Source organism: Antennarius striatus, chromosome 19 (genome assembly GCF_040054535.1).
Source record: "Antennarius striatus isolate MH-2024 chromosome 19, ASM4005453v1, whole genome shotgun sequence".
Classification (NCBI taxonomy): Eukaryota; Metazoa; Chordata; class Actinopteri; order Lophiiformes; family Antennariidae; genus Antennarius; species Antennarius striatus.
In genome coordinates this window covers 14,223,884-14,240,068 of record NC_090794.1, presented here as the reverse complement: position 1 = coordinate 14,240,068, position 16,185 = coordinate 14,223,884, and the positions used below count along the sequence as shown (strand labels likewise).

Below are 16,185 nucleotides of genomic sequence, written 5' to 3'. Positions count from 1 at the left end.
TACCAATCACTCCTGTTGTTACGTCACCATGGAAGCTGATCCAGATCAGCTCTTTCATTTTTGTAGAGATATGCATTTTGTTATACGGACAGCAGACATTCTATAAACATTTTTTTCAAGTGATACCCAAACTCCCATTAGGTTGGAATCATGTATTGGTTTGTAGCATTGGTGGTTGGCTTTTAAATACTTTTACAATGAATTTGTCAGATCAAAGCAGATTAAAAGTTACATTACTGTTAAGTCAGCCTGACTGCAACATATTAATCAGTGCCTTCATTATACATTTTTGGTTGGATTTGATAAAAGTGTTGCTCCTGGGAAATAAAGCAGATTTCAGAGGTATTGTATGGTTTTGTTCCCTGAAGCCCAGCTATCATTAAGAACTGCATGTACAACATGAGCAGTGGGATTTGGTCTGTTTTTATTTAATCAGGTGAAATGTGGTAAGCAACAGGTGTCTAGCCTACATTTATGTTTATCGTGTCATTTGGTACCCTTTCCTTGTAATGTGTGAGATTGATGCATTCCGAGTTTATTTACAATACCAGTGCTTAATTCACAAATTAAGGATCTGAAAACAGCTCAGTTAAATGCTGACCACTATGGGTTTTTTTTTTAGCATAGTAGAAGCGGTTAGAAATGTCTTCTTTCTGAATGTCTTCTGTGATTTACTTCAGGGTGCACAGTCAAGTCTTCCATTAGTCTATTCAGCCGTAGCAGAAAGTAACAGCCTTTCAGTTATTAATTATCTGTCATCCTAGTGCTCAGGGAAATGCATCTGGTCTGGTTTGAGAAAACACGACTGTAGCAAGCGTAAAACTTAACTAACTTGGATAACATTAAGATTTGCTGTGACAGCTTCTGTAGCCGGGGATCGGATCGCCAAGGTCCCTGCCTTCGGCCACCGCCCAGCTCACAATGCACCCGACCCCTATGGCCCCTCCCACAGGTGGTGAGCCCATGGGAAGAGGGACCCACGTTGTCCTTTCGGGCTGTGCCCGACCGGGCCCCATGGGTGCAGGCCTAGCCACCAGGCGCTCGCCTTCGAGCCCCACCTCCAGGCCTGGCTCCAGAGGGGGGCCCCGATGACCCGCATCCGGGCAAAGGAAAACGTGTTCTAATGTTTTTAATCGTCATTTAGGGTCTTCAAGCAGTCCTTTGTCTGGTTCCTCACCTAGGACCTGTTTGCCATGGGTGACCCTACCAGGGGCAGAAAGCCCCAGACAACTTAGCTCCTAGGATCATTGGGACACACAAACCCCTCCACCACGATAAGGTGACCACTCCAGTGAGGGTTGGACTCCTCCAAGGCTGCCCTTTGTCACCAATTCTGTTCATAACTTTCATGGACAGAATTTCTTGGTGCAGCCAAGGCGTTGAGGGTGTCCGGTTTGGTGGCCTCAGTATTGCGTCTCTGCTTTTTGCAGATGACGTGGTGCTGTTGGCTTCATCAAGCCGTGATCTCCAACTCTCACTGGAGCGGTTCGCAGCTGAGTGTGAAGCGGTTGGGATGAGAATCAGAACCTCCAAATCTCAGTCGGAAAAGGGTGGAGTGCCCTCTCCAGGTTGGGGATGAGATCCTGCCCCAAGTGGAGGAGTTCAAGTATCTCGGGGTCTCGTTCACGAGTGAGGGTACAATGGAACGGGAGATCGACAGGCGGATCGGTGCAGCGTCTGCAGTGATGCGGACTTTGTATCGGTCCGTCGTGGTGAAGACGGAGCTGAGCCGAAAGGCAAAGCTCTCGATTTACCGGTCGATCTACGTTCCTGCCCTCACCTATGGTCACGAGCTGTGGGTCGTGACCGAAAGAACAAGATCCCGGATACAAGCGGCCGAAACAAGTTTCCTCCGCAGGGTGTCCGGGCTCTCCCTTAGAGATAGGGTGAGAAGTTAGGTCATCCGGGAGGGACTCAGAGTCGAGCCGCTGCTCCTCCGCATCGAGAGGAGCCAGATGAGGTGGCTCGGGCATCTGGTCAGGATGCCTCCTGGACGCCTCCCTGGTGAGGTGTTCCGGGCACGTCCTACCGGGAGGAGGCCCCGGGGACGACCCAGGACACGCTGGAGAGACTATGTCTCCCGGCTGACCTGGGAACGCCTTGGGATTCTCCCGGAGGAGCTGGACAAAATTGCTAGGGAGAGGGAAGTCTGGGCTTCTCTGCTTAAGCTGCTGCCCCCGCGACCCGACCGCGGATAAGCGGAAGAGAATGGATGGATGGATGGATGGATGGATTTGCTGTGACAGAGCAATTTGGTTTTCAGATGTTTACAGAATACGGCTGTTGGAATGACATTAATCTCACCTCATGTTTTCAGTTAGCAGAAGAGCTAATAGATACATTAATTTCTTATTCTCTTGTTTTTAATCAGCAGGGGTAATCAATCAAGTCAATCAAGTTTTATTTATATAGCGCTTAATCATGGCAACAGACATTTCAAAGCGCTTTAACAGACAGAGAAACCCAACTGAACCCTCCAGAGCAAGCATAAGCGACAGTGGCGGAGAAAAACTCCCTCGATGAGAAAGGAACTCCGGGCAAGACCCAGACTCTTTTGGGTGGCCATCCACCTTGACTGGTTGGGTGGAAAAGAAATCAAAGGAAGATAAGAACAGGGAAAGAGAAAGAGAGACAGAGAGAGTGGCAGATAGACCAGATAGTCAGTGTCAATGTGGTTAAGGTTATGTTTCCCATTGCTAAAGTCAAGGCACAATTACAGCTGCGTGGATGACTGTATGGCGACACGCAGGAAGAAAGGAAGCAGGACCCCAGCTGATGGATAGATGAGGGGTGTTACTGGTGGTCTTGGAGGTGCAGGTCCACAGAGGAAGGTCCACAGTGGATGGGCGGATGAGGGGTGGAACAGTATGACGACACGAAGGAAGCGAGGCAGCATGACCCCAGCCGATTGTTAGGTGAGGGGTGATACTGGTGGATGGGAGGTGCAGGTCCACAGCAGATGGTCCACAATGGATGGGTGGATGAGGGGTGGATCAGTATGGTGGTGCGGAGGGAAAAAAAAGGAAGCCGGACCCCAGCCGATGATTAGGTTAGGGGTGATACTGGTGGGATGGGAAGAGCAGGTCCATAGCGGATGGGTGGATGAGGGGTGAACCTGAGAAAAACCTGTGAGGACATAGAGCACAAAGACTCCAGGGAAGAAGTTGAGTTAGTAGGGTGTGATTGGAGACTTGGAAAGTGAAATCGGAGAGGAGGAGGTGTAACAGAGATGGTTGGAGAGAAGAGGAGGAGAGACGAACTCAGTGAGTCTGGATGTTGAGTCTCCAGCAGTGTAGGTCTATAAGAAAAAAAAAACAATAGCCTAAGTTGCCTTAATTGTAAAATTTGTGAAAAAGAAAAGTTTTAAGTCTAGTCTTAAGTAGTGAGAGGGTGTCTGCCTCCCGAACTGAGGTAGGGCGGTGGTTCCACAATAGAGGGGCTTGATAGCAAAAGGCTCTAGCCCCCATCCTACTTTTGTAAATTCTAGGAACCACAAGTAGGCCAGTATGTTGAGAGCATAATGCTCTAGATGGATTATATGGAACTAAAAGTTCCTTCAGATAGGTCGGTGCCTGGCCATGAAGGGCTTTGTAAGTGAGGAGGAGTATTTTAAAATCTATCCTAGCTTTCACAGGAAGCCCGTGCAGAGAAGCCAGCACAGGAGAAATATGGTCTCTGGCACTGGTCCTGGTCAGAACACGCCCCAGAAGTCAAAGAAGTGTGTGTGTGTGTGTGTGTGTGTGTGTGTGTGTGTGTGTGTGTGTGTGTGTGTGTGTGTGTGTGTGTGTGTGTGTGTGTGTGTGTGTGTGTGTGTGTGTGTGTGTGTGTGTGTGTGTGTGTGTGTGTGTGTGTGTGTGTGTGTGTGTGTGTGTGTGTGTGTGTGTGTGTGTGTGTGTGTGTGTGTGTGTGTTTTGTCATGTGGGAATGTTCACTGGAACTTAAAGCATGAATCACAGATTTTCAAATGCATCTTGCATGCATGTCCTTCACATTTTACGCACCAGCTCCACATCTTTTCCGATTAGAGCACAGTACACATGCCTTCCGTGCTTTGGAAGGTCCTGGTTGTGGCTCCTCCCTTGCCTTGACTTCTTCCTGATTGGCCCGGCTCTGGACTTGATGGACCAGGCTAGCTGAAAACGGTCCTCTTGGTATACTGCTTTGGGTTTTCCAGGGCCAGGGTAATGAAGGATGTGTCCAGCTGCTCCAAGAAAGGATGGCACTTTGTGGTCTTGCCACTGTTCCAGCTGGGCTCCACAGAGGTGAAGAGAATGTTGGCGTTGTAACATGACACATGAACTAGGTGATCAAAAAGACACATGGGCCAGCGGTGCATTTGCTGGAGGCAGGAGTAGGTGCCACAAGCCTGCTGAAGAAAACAAAAAATCTGATGACATGATTCAGTGAAATAAACTGCATAGGCTATCGCTGTATTGCACAATCAAACGTAGTGAGTAACAGTAAATAAATATAAGCAAGTGAATAAATGAAGGAATGAATAAATAAGTTATACGTTATTATCTTGTCAAGGTGGTTGATGGCTCCTTTATAGCGGTTGTAGTCTAGGACGTTCTGTGTTTTTTTCCCCCCGATTCGTAGACCTCGGGCTTCCGATGTTTCGTGCTCGAGAAAACCACATTTTTGTTTTTGTGGGGGACATAAGACACGATAGTAGTCTTTTGTGTAAAACCAAAGACAAAGGAAAATACTTGTCGGTGTTTCGTGTCCAACAGCTGTGGCGGGAGCTGAGGTTTGTTCGATCTGAGTAGGCCGACCAGGGCAATCCTCTTCTTCTTCAGCCCCTCAGCTAGCGGAAAAGATGTTAAAAAAATTGTTTGTGTGGCCCTCAAGCGCATCTGTGAGCTTCAGTGCAACACGTATTCCCTGGTTGCCCTTGACCGGAGCTGACGCAGACCCCCCTGTGTAAACCTGGAGCCTCCATCGTATGAAGTCTGTCTTGCTTGTTTTGATCAAGGAAATTTTGCTTGATAAAAGGAATCCTCCACTCACCTATTGGATGAATGGAAAAACATGTTTTGCAAGTGTGCAAACACAGGCAGTGGGTCTGTGTCTGGGTTGTGGGTGATTGTGGGGTCACTTGGGGGGCAGTGTCTTGCTGCAGACAATGAAGATCATGTTTCATTGTGTGTGTGTATACTGTATATATATATATATATATATATATATATATACATACAGTATATGTATTTATATATGTATGTATTTATATGTGTGTATATATACAGTATGTATATTTTTATAAAATATATATAAAATATATATATATAACAAAAAAATATAAGGGTATAATGGGAGTCAATTGGTCCATTGTTGACCATTTTAGGTATTGTGTGTACACAGTGAAAATCTGCTATATAAAGAAAATTACTGGCAGAATTTCATATATTTAGCCTTTTAACTGACTGATTTATTGGGAGAGCAACACATAGAAGCAACAAAAATGTCACTTTTGGGCCCAAACAGTTCCCAAGGGTTAAAACAAGTCTTACCTTGTTTGGTATTGAAAGATTCTTCACCCTAATTTTAATGCTTGGCCTCACAGTGAATGTTATGAAGGGGGAAGAAACCCATGGTTGTATTTTTGCGTGTGGATAGTTTATCTGTGTTTCATGATGCAGAATGTAGTGCTGTGAAAAGGTGTTTGCCCCTTCCTGATTGCTGTTTTTTTATTTTGTTTATATTTTACAAATTTTCATACTTGCACTTAATTAACCACACTATAAATGATGATTTCATTTTTTTAAGGGGAAAAGCATTCCAAACCCACCTGACCCTATCAAAAAGTTTGTTTAAATTCTAAATGAGACTGTTTGAACATCAGCTCCCAACCTTAAGTTCAAGCTCTTGTGGGTCATGCAGCATCATATTGGTTCCAGTCACACCAGCAGGTCTACCACTGGATGGATGAAAACCAAGACTTAAATAAGGTTTTGGAGTGGCCTAGTCACAATCTGAATTTAAATCCACCCGATTTACACCAGCACAACCTTGAACAAGTAGTTCATGCTTGAAACTGTTCCAAAGTAGCTGAATCAAAGACAGTTCCGCAAAAAAAGACTGAGCCAGAATTCATCACAGCTATTTGAAAGACCTGGCGAATGTTTGGTTGCAGTTGTTGCTGACCAGGGTGGTACAAATGGTTACTATGTTTTGGGGATAAAAATAATAATAATAATTGTTTTCACACAGTTTTTGCAAGTTTTGAATGACTTTTTAACTTGATTGAATGGAATCATTATTTGAAAGCTGTTTTGTGTTCTCTCACGTTTTTGTACTGTATTCCTAAATTAATGATGTTTTAATGACCTGAAGGATTCAGTGTGAGAACCAAACAAAAACAGAGGAAATCTGTAAGGAGGCAAATGCCTTTTCCGCTCTGTAGCTCACCACTTGTGTGTGTGCACAGAATGCAGTACCAGCGTGACAAATTGTCTTTTGTCACTATAGTGCTATCCATTTCCTGACCCACATGTACTGGTTGCACGTTGACTTTTCTCATTGACCCAGATTCCATGGTACATTTACAGCACAGAGAAAGAGCACAGTAATGAGACCGGGAGTAGGTCAGTATGTTAAAGGATGAATCACCTAGAAATTATTTTTGTGTTTTTAAATGTCATTTTCAATTATTATTGACACCACTGGAAAGGAATGGTGGAACAGAAATTCGGTTTCTGTAAAGTTCTTGTTCTGTCAGTCTTGGATAAGTGCTCGGAAACCATTACAAAACACATGATAGCTTAAACTAAAAAATCTCATTTCATTATAACCTGTAATAATTTTAGATTTTAAGGTATTTTTGAAAATTAACATAGAATTACACCTCTTTATTTGCCTTTTTAGTCCATTCCATATTTTGACACCCAAAAGTGACACAGATCTGTACTTGAGATTGGCTCTGACTTTGTGCAGCCCCCTTAGGTTATAATTCTCCTTATAATTCCAGTTTGAAAATTGAATCGCTTTATTTACCGCTCAAAACATAATTTTTTAAATAAAGTTTTTAAATGTAGAATGTCCAGAGATTTTAGTATGTGTAATTTTACAAACAGCTGATTTGTATAATCATAGTATCCAAATTTGATCTAGCTTTGTTATTTATCGCCAAATTTTAGCACAGTATGTCATGTAAGGCATCACAAGTGAAAAATACAGCAAATGAAGGTAGTATTTAATCAATAAATCTCTTACTTTGTAAAGAATTAAAATAGACTTGGCTAGTTTCTGTTTTACATGTAGTATGTGAGGGCTCCAACAGACTTTATCATCTATTATTACTCCCTAAAACTTAATTTCATTTACTTGTTCAATTTTCAGTGTTCCTTTTACCACCGAACTCGTCTTAGATTTGATAGTTTTGTGAAGCACTGAGCATTAGTTAAAAAACGATTGCTTAATTTAGGCCTATTTAAATACGGATAGCAGGGTGAAATAGGTGCAGTTTCACCATCTACACTAATGGTTCTAATATTGTTCTTCAAATGACTGTCAATGAATTATGATTTGCATATTGATGCACCAGAAAAAAATGAAAAAACAAAACAGGTTTTAAAAGGTACAATAAATGATTTCCCTGCCTAATATTGGTAAGTGTCAGCTGCCAATCATTGTTACATTCTCGAGCATCAATAAAAATTAAAAAAAACATATTCCGGTAGATGAAATTTTTTATCGAAAGAGTTAATCCTGACCTTCTTGTCAATCTGTCTTTAGCCTCATGATTCATGAGTGTTTTCTCTGGTCTCTCTGTCGGGGGGACCTTGAACGATGAGCCAGTCATGAATATGGCTCAGAGCACAGCTAGCTCACGTGTCGGTAGCACACTCACCCTCCCTCGTCTCGTGCTGCTGCCTCCAAGCCCCTCCCTGAGAACAGATCGCAGGGTGCAATTTTTCAGTGCAAAACTGTTGAAATATTTAAACGTCGGATCATTACAATGTTTGACGTGTAATTTCATGTGCTCATTTTGTATTCCCCTCAAATGGCCCTTTGTGCACCTGCCTGACTATGGATGGATTTGCCGTGCAATCTGTTTCCACACTATGTATATGCTGCAAAAGTTGTGTGTTACTGTGTACTCTGCGCAAGTATGTGTATTTTTGTGAATTTTTTTTTGTGCATTTACACGTGTGTGTTCACAGCTGCTGATTCTTGGACGTGGCCCTAGAACAGCCTCATTCATTTCCCCCCTCCCTGCAACTAGGATCAATACAAATAAAGTAGAAATGTAATACATTATGCTAAGCATATTGCTACAGTGTCAGAAAGCAGTCAAAGAGAACAATGGCGTAGCTGACTGCTCCACGGCCATTCGGGTTATGTAACATGCTTCCTGTGGGAGACCTGTGGAAGTAATTTGTTCAGGAAATAATTCTGGAGAATAAATCTCGTGGAATTACTTTGCGTCGCACACGTTTTCTAGCATTACACCATGTTTATTGATGTTTTGTGGCAATCTTGCATTCATCAAGGTTATATCTGAAGTTACTGTGTTTATGATGAATCACCATACAAATTACTCATAATATCAGTTTCTATGTACATGGAGGACACATTCCTTTGCGTTTGTCTGTTGTGTGCTTGTATTGCACGATGACATTCAAGATATTCTCAGCTGTTATGAAATGGCTCAAAGTCTGCCAAGAAGATACTCATGACCACGCATTAACACCATTGCTGTAATCCCTCCCCATGACACAAGGCAAGCTGGATTCATGCTGTTAACATGGCATTCCCTCCCTGCCGGCAGCATGTGAATACAAAAAACTGAGATTAATCAGATCAAGTTGCATTATGAGACTGCATCACTCAGCTCATTATCTTATGTAATGAGCTGAGTGATGCCCATCTGATGAATTTTAAATACCCTATGAATATTTAATCAATTTGTTTGTAACTACTGTTCTCATGGATTCAGGTATTCAGAAGTTTTTGGTGATTTATGTACATACAATTGGTTAAAACTATTTTTACGAACAGATGTTCTGAGGTAAGTCCTCAACTTATTTATTATGATTATACCCCCCATACATGAACCCTCCTCGTCAGACGCCCACAATCAAATTACAATCAGAGTTGCTTGGAATCCATTCCTTGTGCCGTTCTAATTAGGGAATCAGTTGCAGAGAAGTCGATGAACCTGATGCTCTTGTCTCTATTATTATATAAACCAAGTAACAACTACTTGATTTTTTTTTGTTTGAAGAGAAGGCTTTTAACTAGCAGCTTTATTTTTTATGCATTCATGTTATTCTTGACAATCTTGTTTTAAAAACTTATTGTTAAAACTTCGTTGTGTTTTTCTGTATCAGTCGGACACTCAGCTTCACACCATTCCCATGTTGCCTCCACAGGAGCCCCAGAAGCAGCAGTCCCTGAAGGAGCCCTATGGAATCAATCTGGCAGAGTTTCCTGCTGATGAAGACCTGCTTATTTATGAGAGGTGATTGACAGCAGGCTGGCATGCAGATGCACATGATTATTCACTGTATAGAGCTTTTGCTATTTTCAAATTAGTTACTGTCAACAGAAGAAGAGTTGTTTTAGCAAAGCTAATTGATTTGTACCAAAATTTAAGAATACGCAGTGGACAAGAAATAAAATGTAAGATATTTGTACATATTTCACTGGTATTGAGAGGTGTTAGTAATATTTTAGTCGCACATTTAGACATATTGTCCATATAATTTTGTGCATAAGTGACACAGAGCAAAGGTAGCAGCTGTCAGTAAGAATGGTGATTTCTTCCAGTCTAAAGACATTCTGGCAACTCCGTCTGGCAATCCTGTCATGATGGAAGCATCCTGGCTTACAAGCCAGTTATCAATCCTGGCCCCTAACTCTACCTCACAGTAATAAATGCTCACGCAGTATAGTGTATGTCTGGCTGACCCTGTTTGACTGTTCCTGAGGAGACGTCTTTTTACTCTTAGCTGTAAAGCAGTCAGTGTTGAGCTAGATTGTAAGTTACCAGCAGCCCTTGTCTGCAGCCCCCTTAAGGTGAAGTGTTTCAATTTTCTAAAAGGACCTTTTCGTCTCTGGTTGACAGTGTCTATAACACTTCTGATCGCTCTTTTTCTCCGTCCTTCACCCCTTCATTTCCCTTTAGACTTGTTCTTTTTGTTTCTTTTTGTCCTTTTTCTGTTTGTCCCCAACCATGTTGATGAGCTTAAGTGAATAGACAACATGAGGCTCTGAAACGGAACACTATTACCTGTTCTTTGACTGCCAGATGCACATTTGTTACAGTATGATGATTTGATTGGAGTTGTAATAGCTTTTTCTCATATTTACTATTCCTAGAGCCAGTGACAATAGCTGGCTTGTCAGTGTATGTTCATGCCTCTGATGTAATACCCCGTCTTTTTAAGTTGAACATAAGCATTTTATATTTTGTATGCTGATCCCGTCGGATGTTGAGACCTCTTTTAAGGGTCCTGTGCTGATCTTGTCATCCTTGAAGTAGTGAATGTGGGTGTAAAATTGCAGTTTTGATAACTGTCAAAATACTACATCCCTGCCAGCTCAAAGTAAGACTTATTCTATTATTAAAAACACTATCAAATGTACTTTAATGGACTTTAAAAAAAGAATTGTCAGATAATGGTGGCTTTTTTCAAATAGAAACCTGTTTCTGCTTTTCTTGTAAGTTTAATGAAGGCCCAGCCAGAGGTTTACAAATGACAGCATGTAGCCGTGGTTTGTTAAACTGATTTTTTTTTATACTGTTAAAATGACTGATTTTACATGCAAATGTCCATAATTACTGAGCTTAACCGAAAGCAGTCTGTTACAACAGGACTGCAATATGTGTGTGTGTCTACCTTGTAAAGGTTATGATATCCAGGTTTTTTCAAAAGTGTTAAATGACACAATGATTTCACGGTCATTTTGGAGGTTCTACTTTGAGTGTAGATGTTCCCGTCTTATCAAAATATTAGTTACAAGGATCAGTTCAGTTTTTATTGCAGCTTTGGAAAACATCGTTTTATATGTTTTTCCATTTTGCAATTAATGACACATTAAAAAATCAGGAATGATCTCAAATGTACTCGAAACAAATGGTTCAGGAATGATTTCTGCTTGTTGAAGCAGCTTTTTGGCCTGTGTTTTATCCTAATGGTTGGATCTTTGATGCCTTTAATGACAGGTACAGTTTACAGGCAGGAGTGAAACAGAGGAGTTAGTTTAAAAAACCTGGAGTGGAGGATGTTGTTTTTTAATCCTCCCACTGTAGTAGCAAGTAATGAGAAACACACTGCATTCATTATCGAGACTGGAAGTTGGAATGGCTCCAAAGATGTTGGCTGCCAGAGCTCCACTAATCAGTGCATTAATATTAAAAAATCATGAACAAGGGCCAGAGGGGAGCTCTCAACTGTTGCATGTTGTTGTGTCTCTGCCAGTGAAAAATAATCTGCAGATAAATGAGAATTTTAATGATGATATGCTATGAGTAATAGAGATCTCAACAGATGTGTTTTGTGTTGAAGAAAGGAAGATGGTAACCTGCAATTTAATACAGCATTTGAGAGAACATTTACCCAATTACCTTTTGTTAAGTGGATTGAGCCTGTGGCAGAGACAACCCTGTTTCCACTGAGCACAAACATTTTTGTTTTGTATATTTCTAAGTTGTTTTTATCTGTTTTTGTTCTACAGGTTTGCACATCTAGGCGAGAGCCAGCACAGGATGGAGAGACCCGGACACATAAACTTTGAAAACATCGTCTGCTTGTGAGAAAAATATGTGACATATTACTAAATTACACAAAGCAGAAAACATGTTGGATGGGCACTCAGTCCTCATTCACGTGTCGTGTTAATAATAATGTGATATTGGGCTGCTGTTAGAATCTGTTCCTTTTAAGGACAACTTTTTTTAGCAGCTTTGGAGAAGCTCCTTGCTATGCGTTGTAGTCATTTCTTTACTTTCTTCTTGTCAGTCATTCCACCAACCAGCTCACTGCGCCCATGACCCAGCAGGTCATGGATGGACTGTTTTTTCCTCAGCCATATTCAAAATTCCACCAGATTCAGTCTCTCCCTTTTGTACTTATTTCCACACATATTGTGCTTGTCTCCTTTAGAAATGTTGCAACACCAGGACTCAAAACCATTAATTCACATTTTTTGATGCTTAATTAACTCAAATATTTGTGAGGCTGGATTGTTTTTTTCTGACTTAACTTTGATCCGATGTAATTGTCAGGTGTTTATGCGGGTGATCTTTTTACAGGAATGCAACACAAACATATAATGTATATGTAATAAATTTTAATATTTAATTTTAATATGGCAGAAGATGAACACAGTTCTGTGAAAAAGTATAACAGCAAAGCTCTCACACTTGAAGGTTTCAGATAAGGAAAATAAAAATGTGAATGAACAACAATTGCAGCTTTTTAATGGTCATTCCATTCAATTCAATTAAACAGTTATACAAAAAACTAACATTACTTTGTATAAAAGTAATTGTCCCTTAAACCTAGTAACTTCATACCGCCCTGAGTATTTCAAACAGCTGTGGTGAATTTTAGCTTGTTCTTCTTTACAGAATTGATTTCACCTACATTGGAGGATTTTCATGCATGAACTGCTTCTTCAAGGTCGTGCCAAAGCATCTCAGTTGGGTTTTAGACTTTAACTCGACCTCGCCAAAACCTCAGAAAGCCTTAGAAACGGTTTTGCAATCATTTCCAGATCAATGACTTTGTTTCTTGTTTGTTCTTGAATTTTTTTAGAAAGTAGAATGACTTATTGTTTTTTGAGATCTAATGTTGTCAGACAGGATCTATTTGCATATATATATATATATATATATATATATATATATATATATATGTATATATATATGAACAAAAAGCAACACACCTGATGAGGTGGATGCACAGATATCATCTCCTTTGCAGGGAGTTTTTGTTGTTTTATTTGAATCAACAAATCAGCACTTCCACACAACATCCTTCCATCCATGTTGTTTTCCTCGTGTTGGGTACACAGGGTCCAGCAGGTGTGTCGTTGCACAAGAGTGCTATTCTAAGACTGTTATAGCACCTAAAACGTGTTTCCACTTTGGAAACCTTCAGTCTGACCTCCCTCAGCGCAGCTCCTCTGCTGATCCATCAAGCATGCACAAAACTGACTCAGCTGGTGGTGATAAATGACAGGATATGAATAATCTGGAAGATTCCTGTTTAGTGAGGGGTGCTGACATGTTTCCTCCTTCAATTAGTTTTGGTCATGAAGTTATAGATCTAGACTCGCTGTGACTCTACTCTAGGCCTGTTACTTCCTTCCTATTCATGTGTCATTCAAGTTAATCCTTTCCTGCCACGCAGGGATCAAGTATACAAGCTATTGTGTAATAATGATCATTCTTGTACATTCTTACCTGTTGGTCAGTATATATTTTTCTTAAAATACTTTATTAATTTTAATTAAAATATCTGAAATCAGTATCAAGACTTTTAATGTCTCACACATTTTATCAATCCTGCATCCAGGAGAAGTATCTTTTGGTACTTTGAGATATCGCATCTTTCAAAACAGGACTGATGACCTGAAACAAGACATTGTTTTATCTCCTTCTCCAAACTCAGTATAGCATTAAATTCAGAAAATAGTTCCCAGGCTGTGTTAAGAAGAGACCCTGCTAGAATCGGCTTCTTCACCGTTAGTTAGAAGATTTTGATTTTGTTTTGGGTTTGAAAAGATGTTTCACCTCTCATCTCATTTCACCTCTCTTCAGTTGTAACTCGGGGTTTTTTTTTAATGTCTTCTGATGCCACTGACACAAAGGCAGTCATTAGGGTCACACCTTGTGTCTTTAGTCAATGTAATGACCCTTTACAGTGCATTTGAGCCAGCTGTTAATGTCTGACCTCAATATAACACATGAAAGGCTCCAGCTCTATTTTACCAGTTGATTTAACCTCCGACCTTCCACAGATTCATGACATTCATTTGAAATCCATTTGAACGACTGAATTGATGCCCTGTCTTGTTACTTTTACAGAACACATCTGGATGTCTATATTTCCCTTAACTTTTGAAAAGGCAGTCCCTCCTAATGCTGAAGAACACCTCAAAATGTAGTCACCTCTTCCTTTGCATGAGATCCAACCCTCATGTGAGATCTTATAACCATCATATAGCACTTTTCTATCCTGTTTTCTATATTGTTTGTCCTTGTTTGAGGTTTTACAGGCATTATTAATGATATTTTAACGTTCTGGCTTGACTTAACTGATAATAGCTGGCATCCATTTGAAATGCAGACTGGCCAAAGTTGATGACAGACAACCTCTTTTGAGGATTTTGCTGCAGGGCACAATATTATCACACAAAAAACTTACCAACAAACTCTTTTTTTATCTTATTTGATTTAATTTAATGTTTGTTTGTTTTTTAAATATTTTTATTATTTTTTATTTTTTATTTTACTATTATTGGGATGTAGAGTTATTAATTTCTTTCTGACTTATTTCTCTGTAGTCTCTCTAGTATGCTTTAGGTTAGTTTGTTTATTCTCAAAAAACAAAACCTATAAAAAAATGTATTACAAAAAGACATACACATATCTGTGCAGCCTCTCTCTAGGGTCTCGGTTGTTTATGACTCGCTGAGTGGCTGACATGAAGAGCGTGTTATAATAACCCACTTTTAGCGTAGTGAGACATAATTGAGTCTAGTTTCTGTGAAAATACCAGCAATCTAGTTTAAAACAGCCGACTGCTTGCATCCTCGTGGTGTTTCCATTAACAGCTCACTTATTGACTAAAAATAGATTCGAACATTTTTCTTATCGTTGGTGTGCACCAAGCAACAAAAAAAAACCCCATATTTCTTTGAAAGTTGATGGCCGTGACTTGTTTTTCTGTAACATGTGATTTTGATTTGAACATGCTTTCACGTGTTCTCTCCTCTGCTCCTCCTCAGAGAGCCGGTGTCTTGCTTCTCTGAGGACAGCATCTACGCCGTTTGTCCTCCGCAGGTCGACAGGACCAGCCGCGACCAGTTTGAAAGCCATGTGATGGCAGCTCATGGCCAGATGAGGGTGCTTTGTAGGGAGGACATGATGATGTACAGGGAGTACGTCAAAAACAGATACATGTGAGGCAAACAGGAGCTGTGCTTCATGTCGTCCATGTCCTAAACCAGATCAAGAGCTCCTGCCAATCTGCAAAACTCGAAAAAATCTGCAAAAATCTGATGCTCAGTGAAGGATGAAACTGTATGTTTTTTATTTGGGCTCAATGAATCAGGTCTGTTTAGTTTCTCCATTACGCAAAGCCATTTATTTTAATGGCTTCAAATGTTGTCCTGTTCTGTCAGGTTTTTGTTTTTTGTCCAAACATTCTTCCCCAAGCTACAGTTCGTGCTTTTTCTTATTTGTGCTTTCTGTTTTTTCCCTATCAATAAAATTTTAATTGCATGCCTTTTAAAAAATGGTGATTTAACCACATATCACCATATATTTTCAACATCAAGTCCAAAGAATATAATGAATGGTTCTTTAAATTCTATCTTTAGTGTGCTTTGAGATATAATTTTCTTTTTATTTACTCTGTCAAACGTGTTTCATGTCTGTCAGTCTGTTTAAAAAATTACAAGTCTTTCACTGTTTTTCTTTTTCCACTCAGAAATAATTTATAATCTATACAATCTAAATATTCTTTCTCGGTGGGTGATTTGACTTCTATTTTTTTTAAAGGTCATCATATTGCGCTTTGCTTTATTGGATTAAAATAAACTTGAGTTTGCATTTTGATATTGTGAATTTTACTAAAACTGCGTTGTTTATAATGTTTTTTGTAAATACATTTCTGATATGTTACTGATTGTATAATTAAACAATTATTTATTAACATTAGTTTGCTGTTTTCACCATTATTTTGCTGTTTCTTATTCTTACCTCCTTTACCTTATGTATGCGCTATGTTGTTCTCCAGTGTATGACGTTAAAAAAGATTGATTTTTTTTTTCCTTTCATTTTGCCTCTGCAAATTTCTTTCATCCCTCCCACTCTCCGTAACCATCTTTCTCTTTTCACCCCCGTTCACTTTTTGTTCATGCTTTCTCCCTTTTCTCTCCTCACACTCACTCCTAGTTCGGAACAGTCAACAACAGGTGTCACAAAATGTGAAATGTGCTGAAAATCAC

General features: G+C 40.2%; 1 protein-coding gene across 1 annotated transcript in view; it reads left to right on the top strand.

Annotated features, from left to right (window-relative positions):
- Positions 1-15,845, top strand: part of fig4a (FIG4 phosphoinositide 5-phosphatase a) — a 50,064-nt gene extending 34,219 nt beyond the window's left edge. The window contains exons 22-24 of the mRNA XM_068343193.1: positions 9,375-9,463; positions 11,683-11,757; positions 14,962-15,845. Of these exons, the coding sequence (XP_068199294.1) occupies positions 9,375-9,463; positions 11,683-11,757; positions 14,962-15,139 (342 nt within the window). The 3' untranslated portion in view covers positions 15,140-15,845. The remainder of the gene's footprint in view (positions 1-9,374; positions 9,464-11,682; positions 11,758-14,961) is intronic.
- The last annotated feature ends 340 nt before the right edge of the window (positions 15,846-16,185 follow it).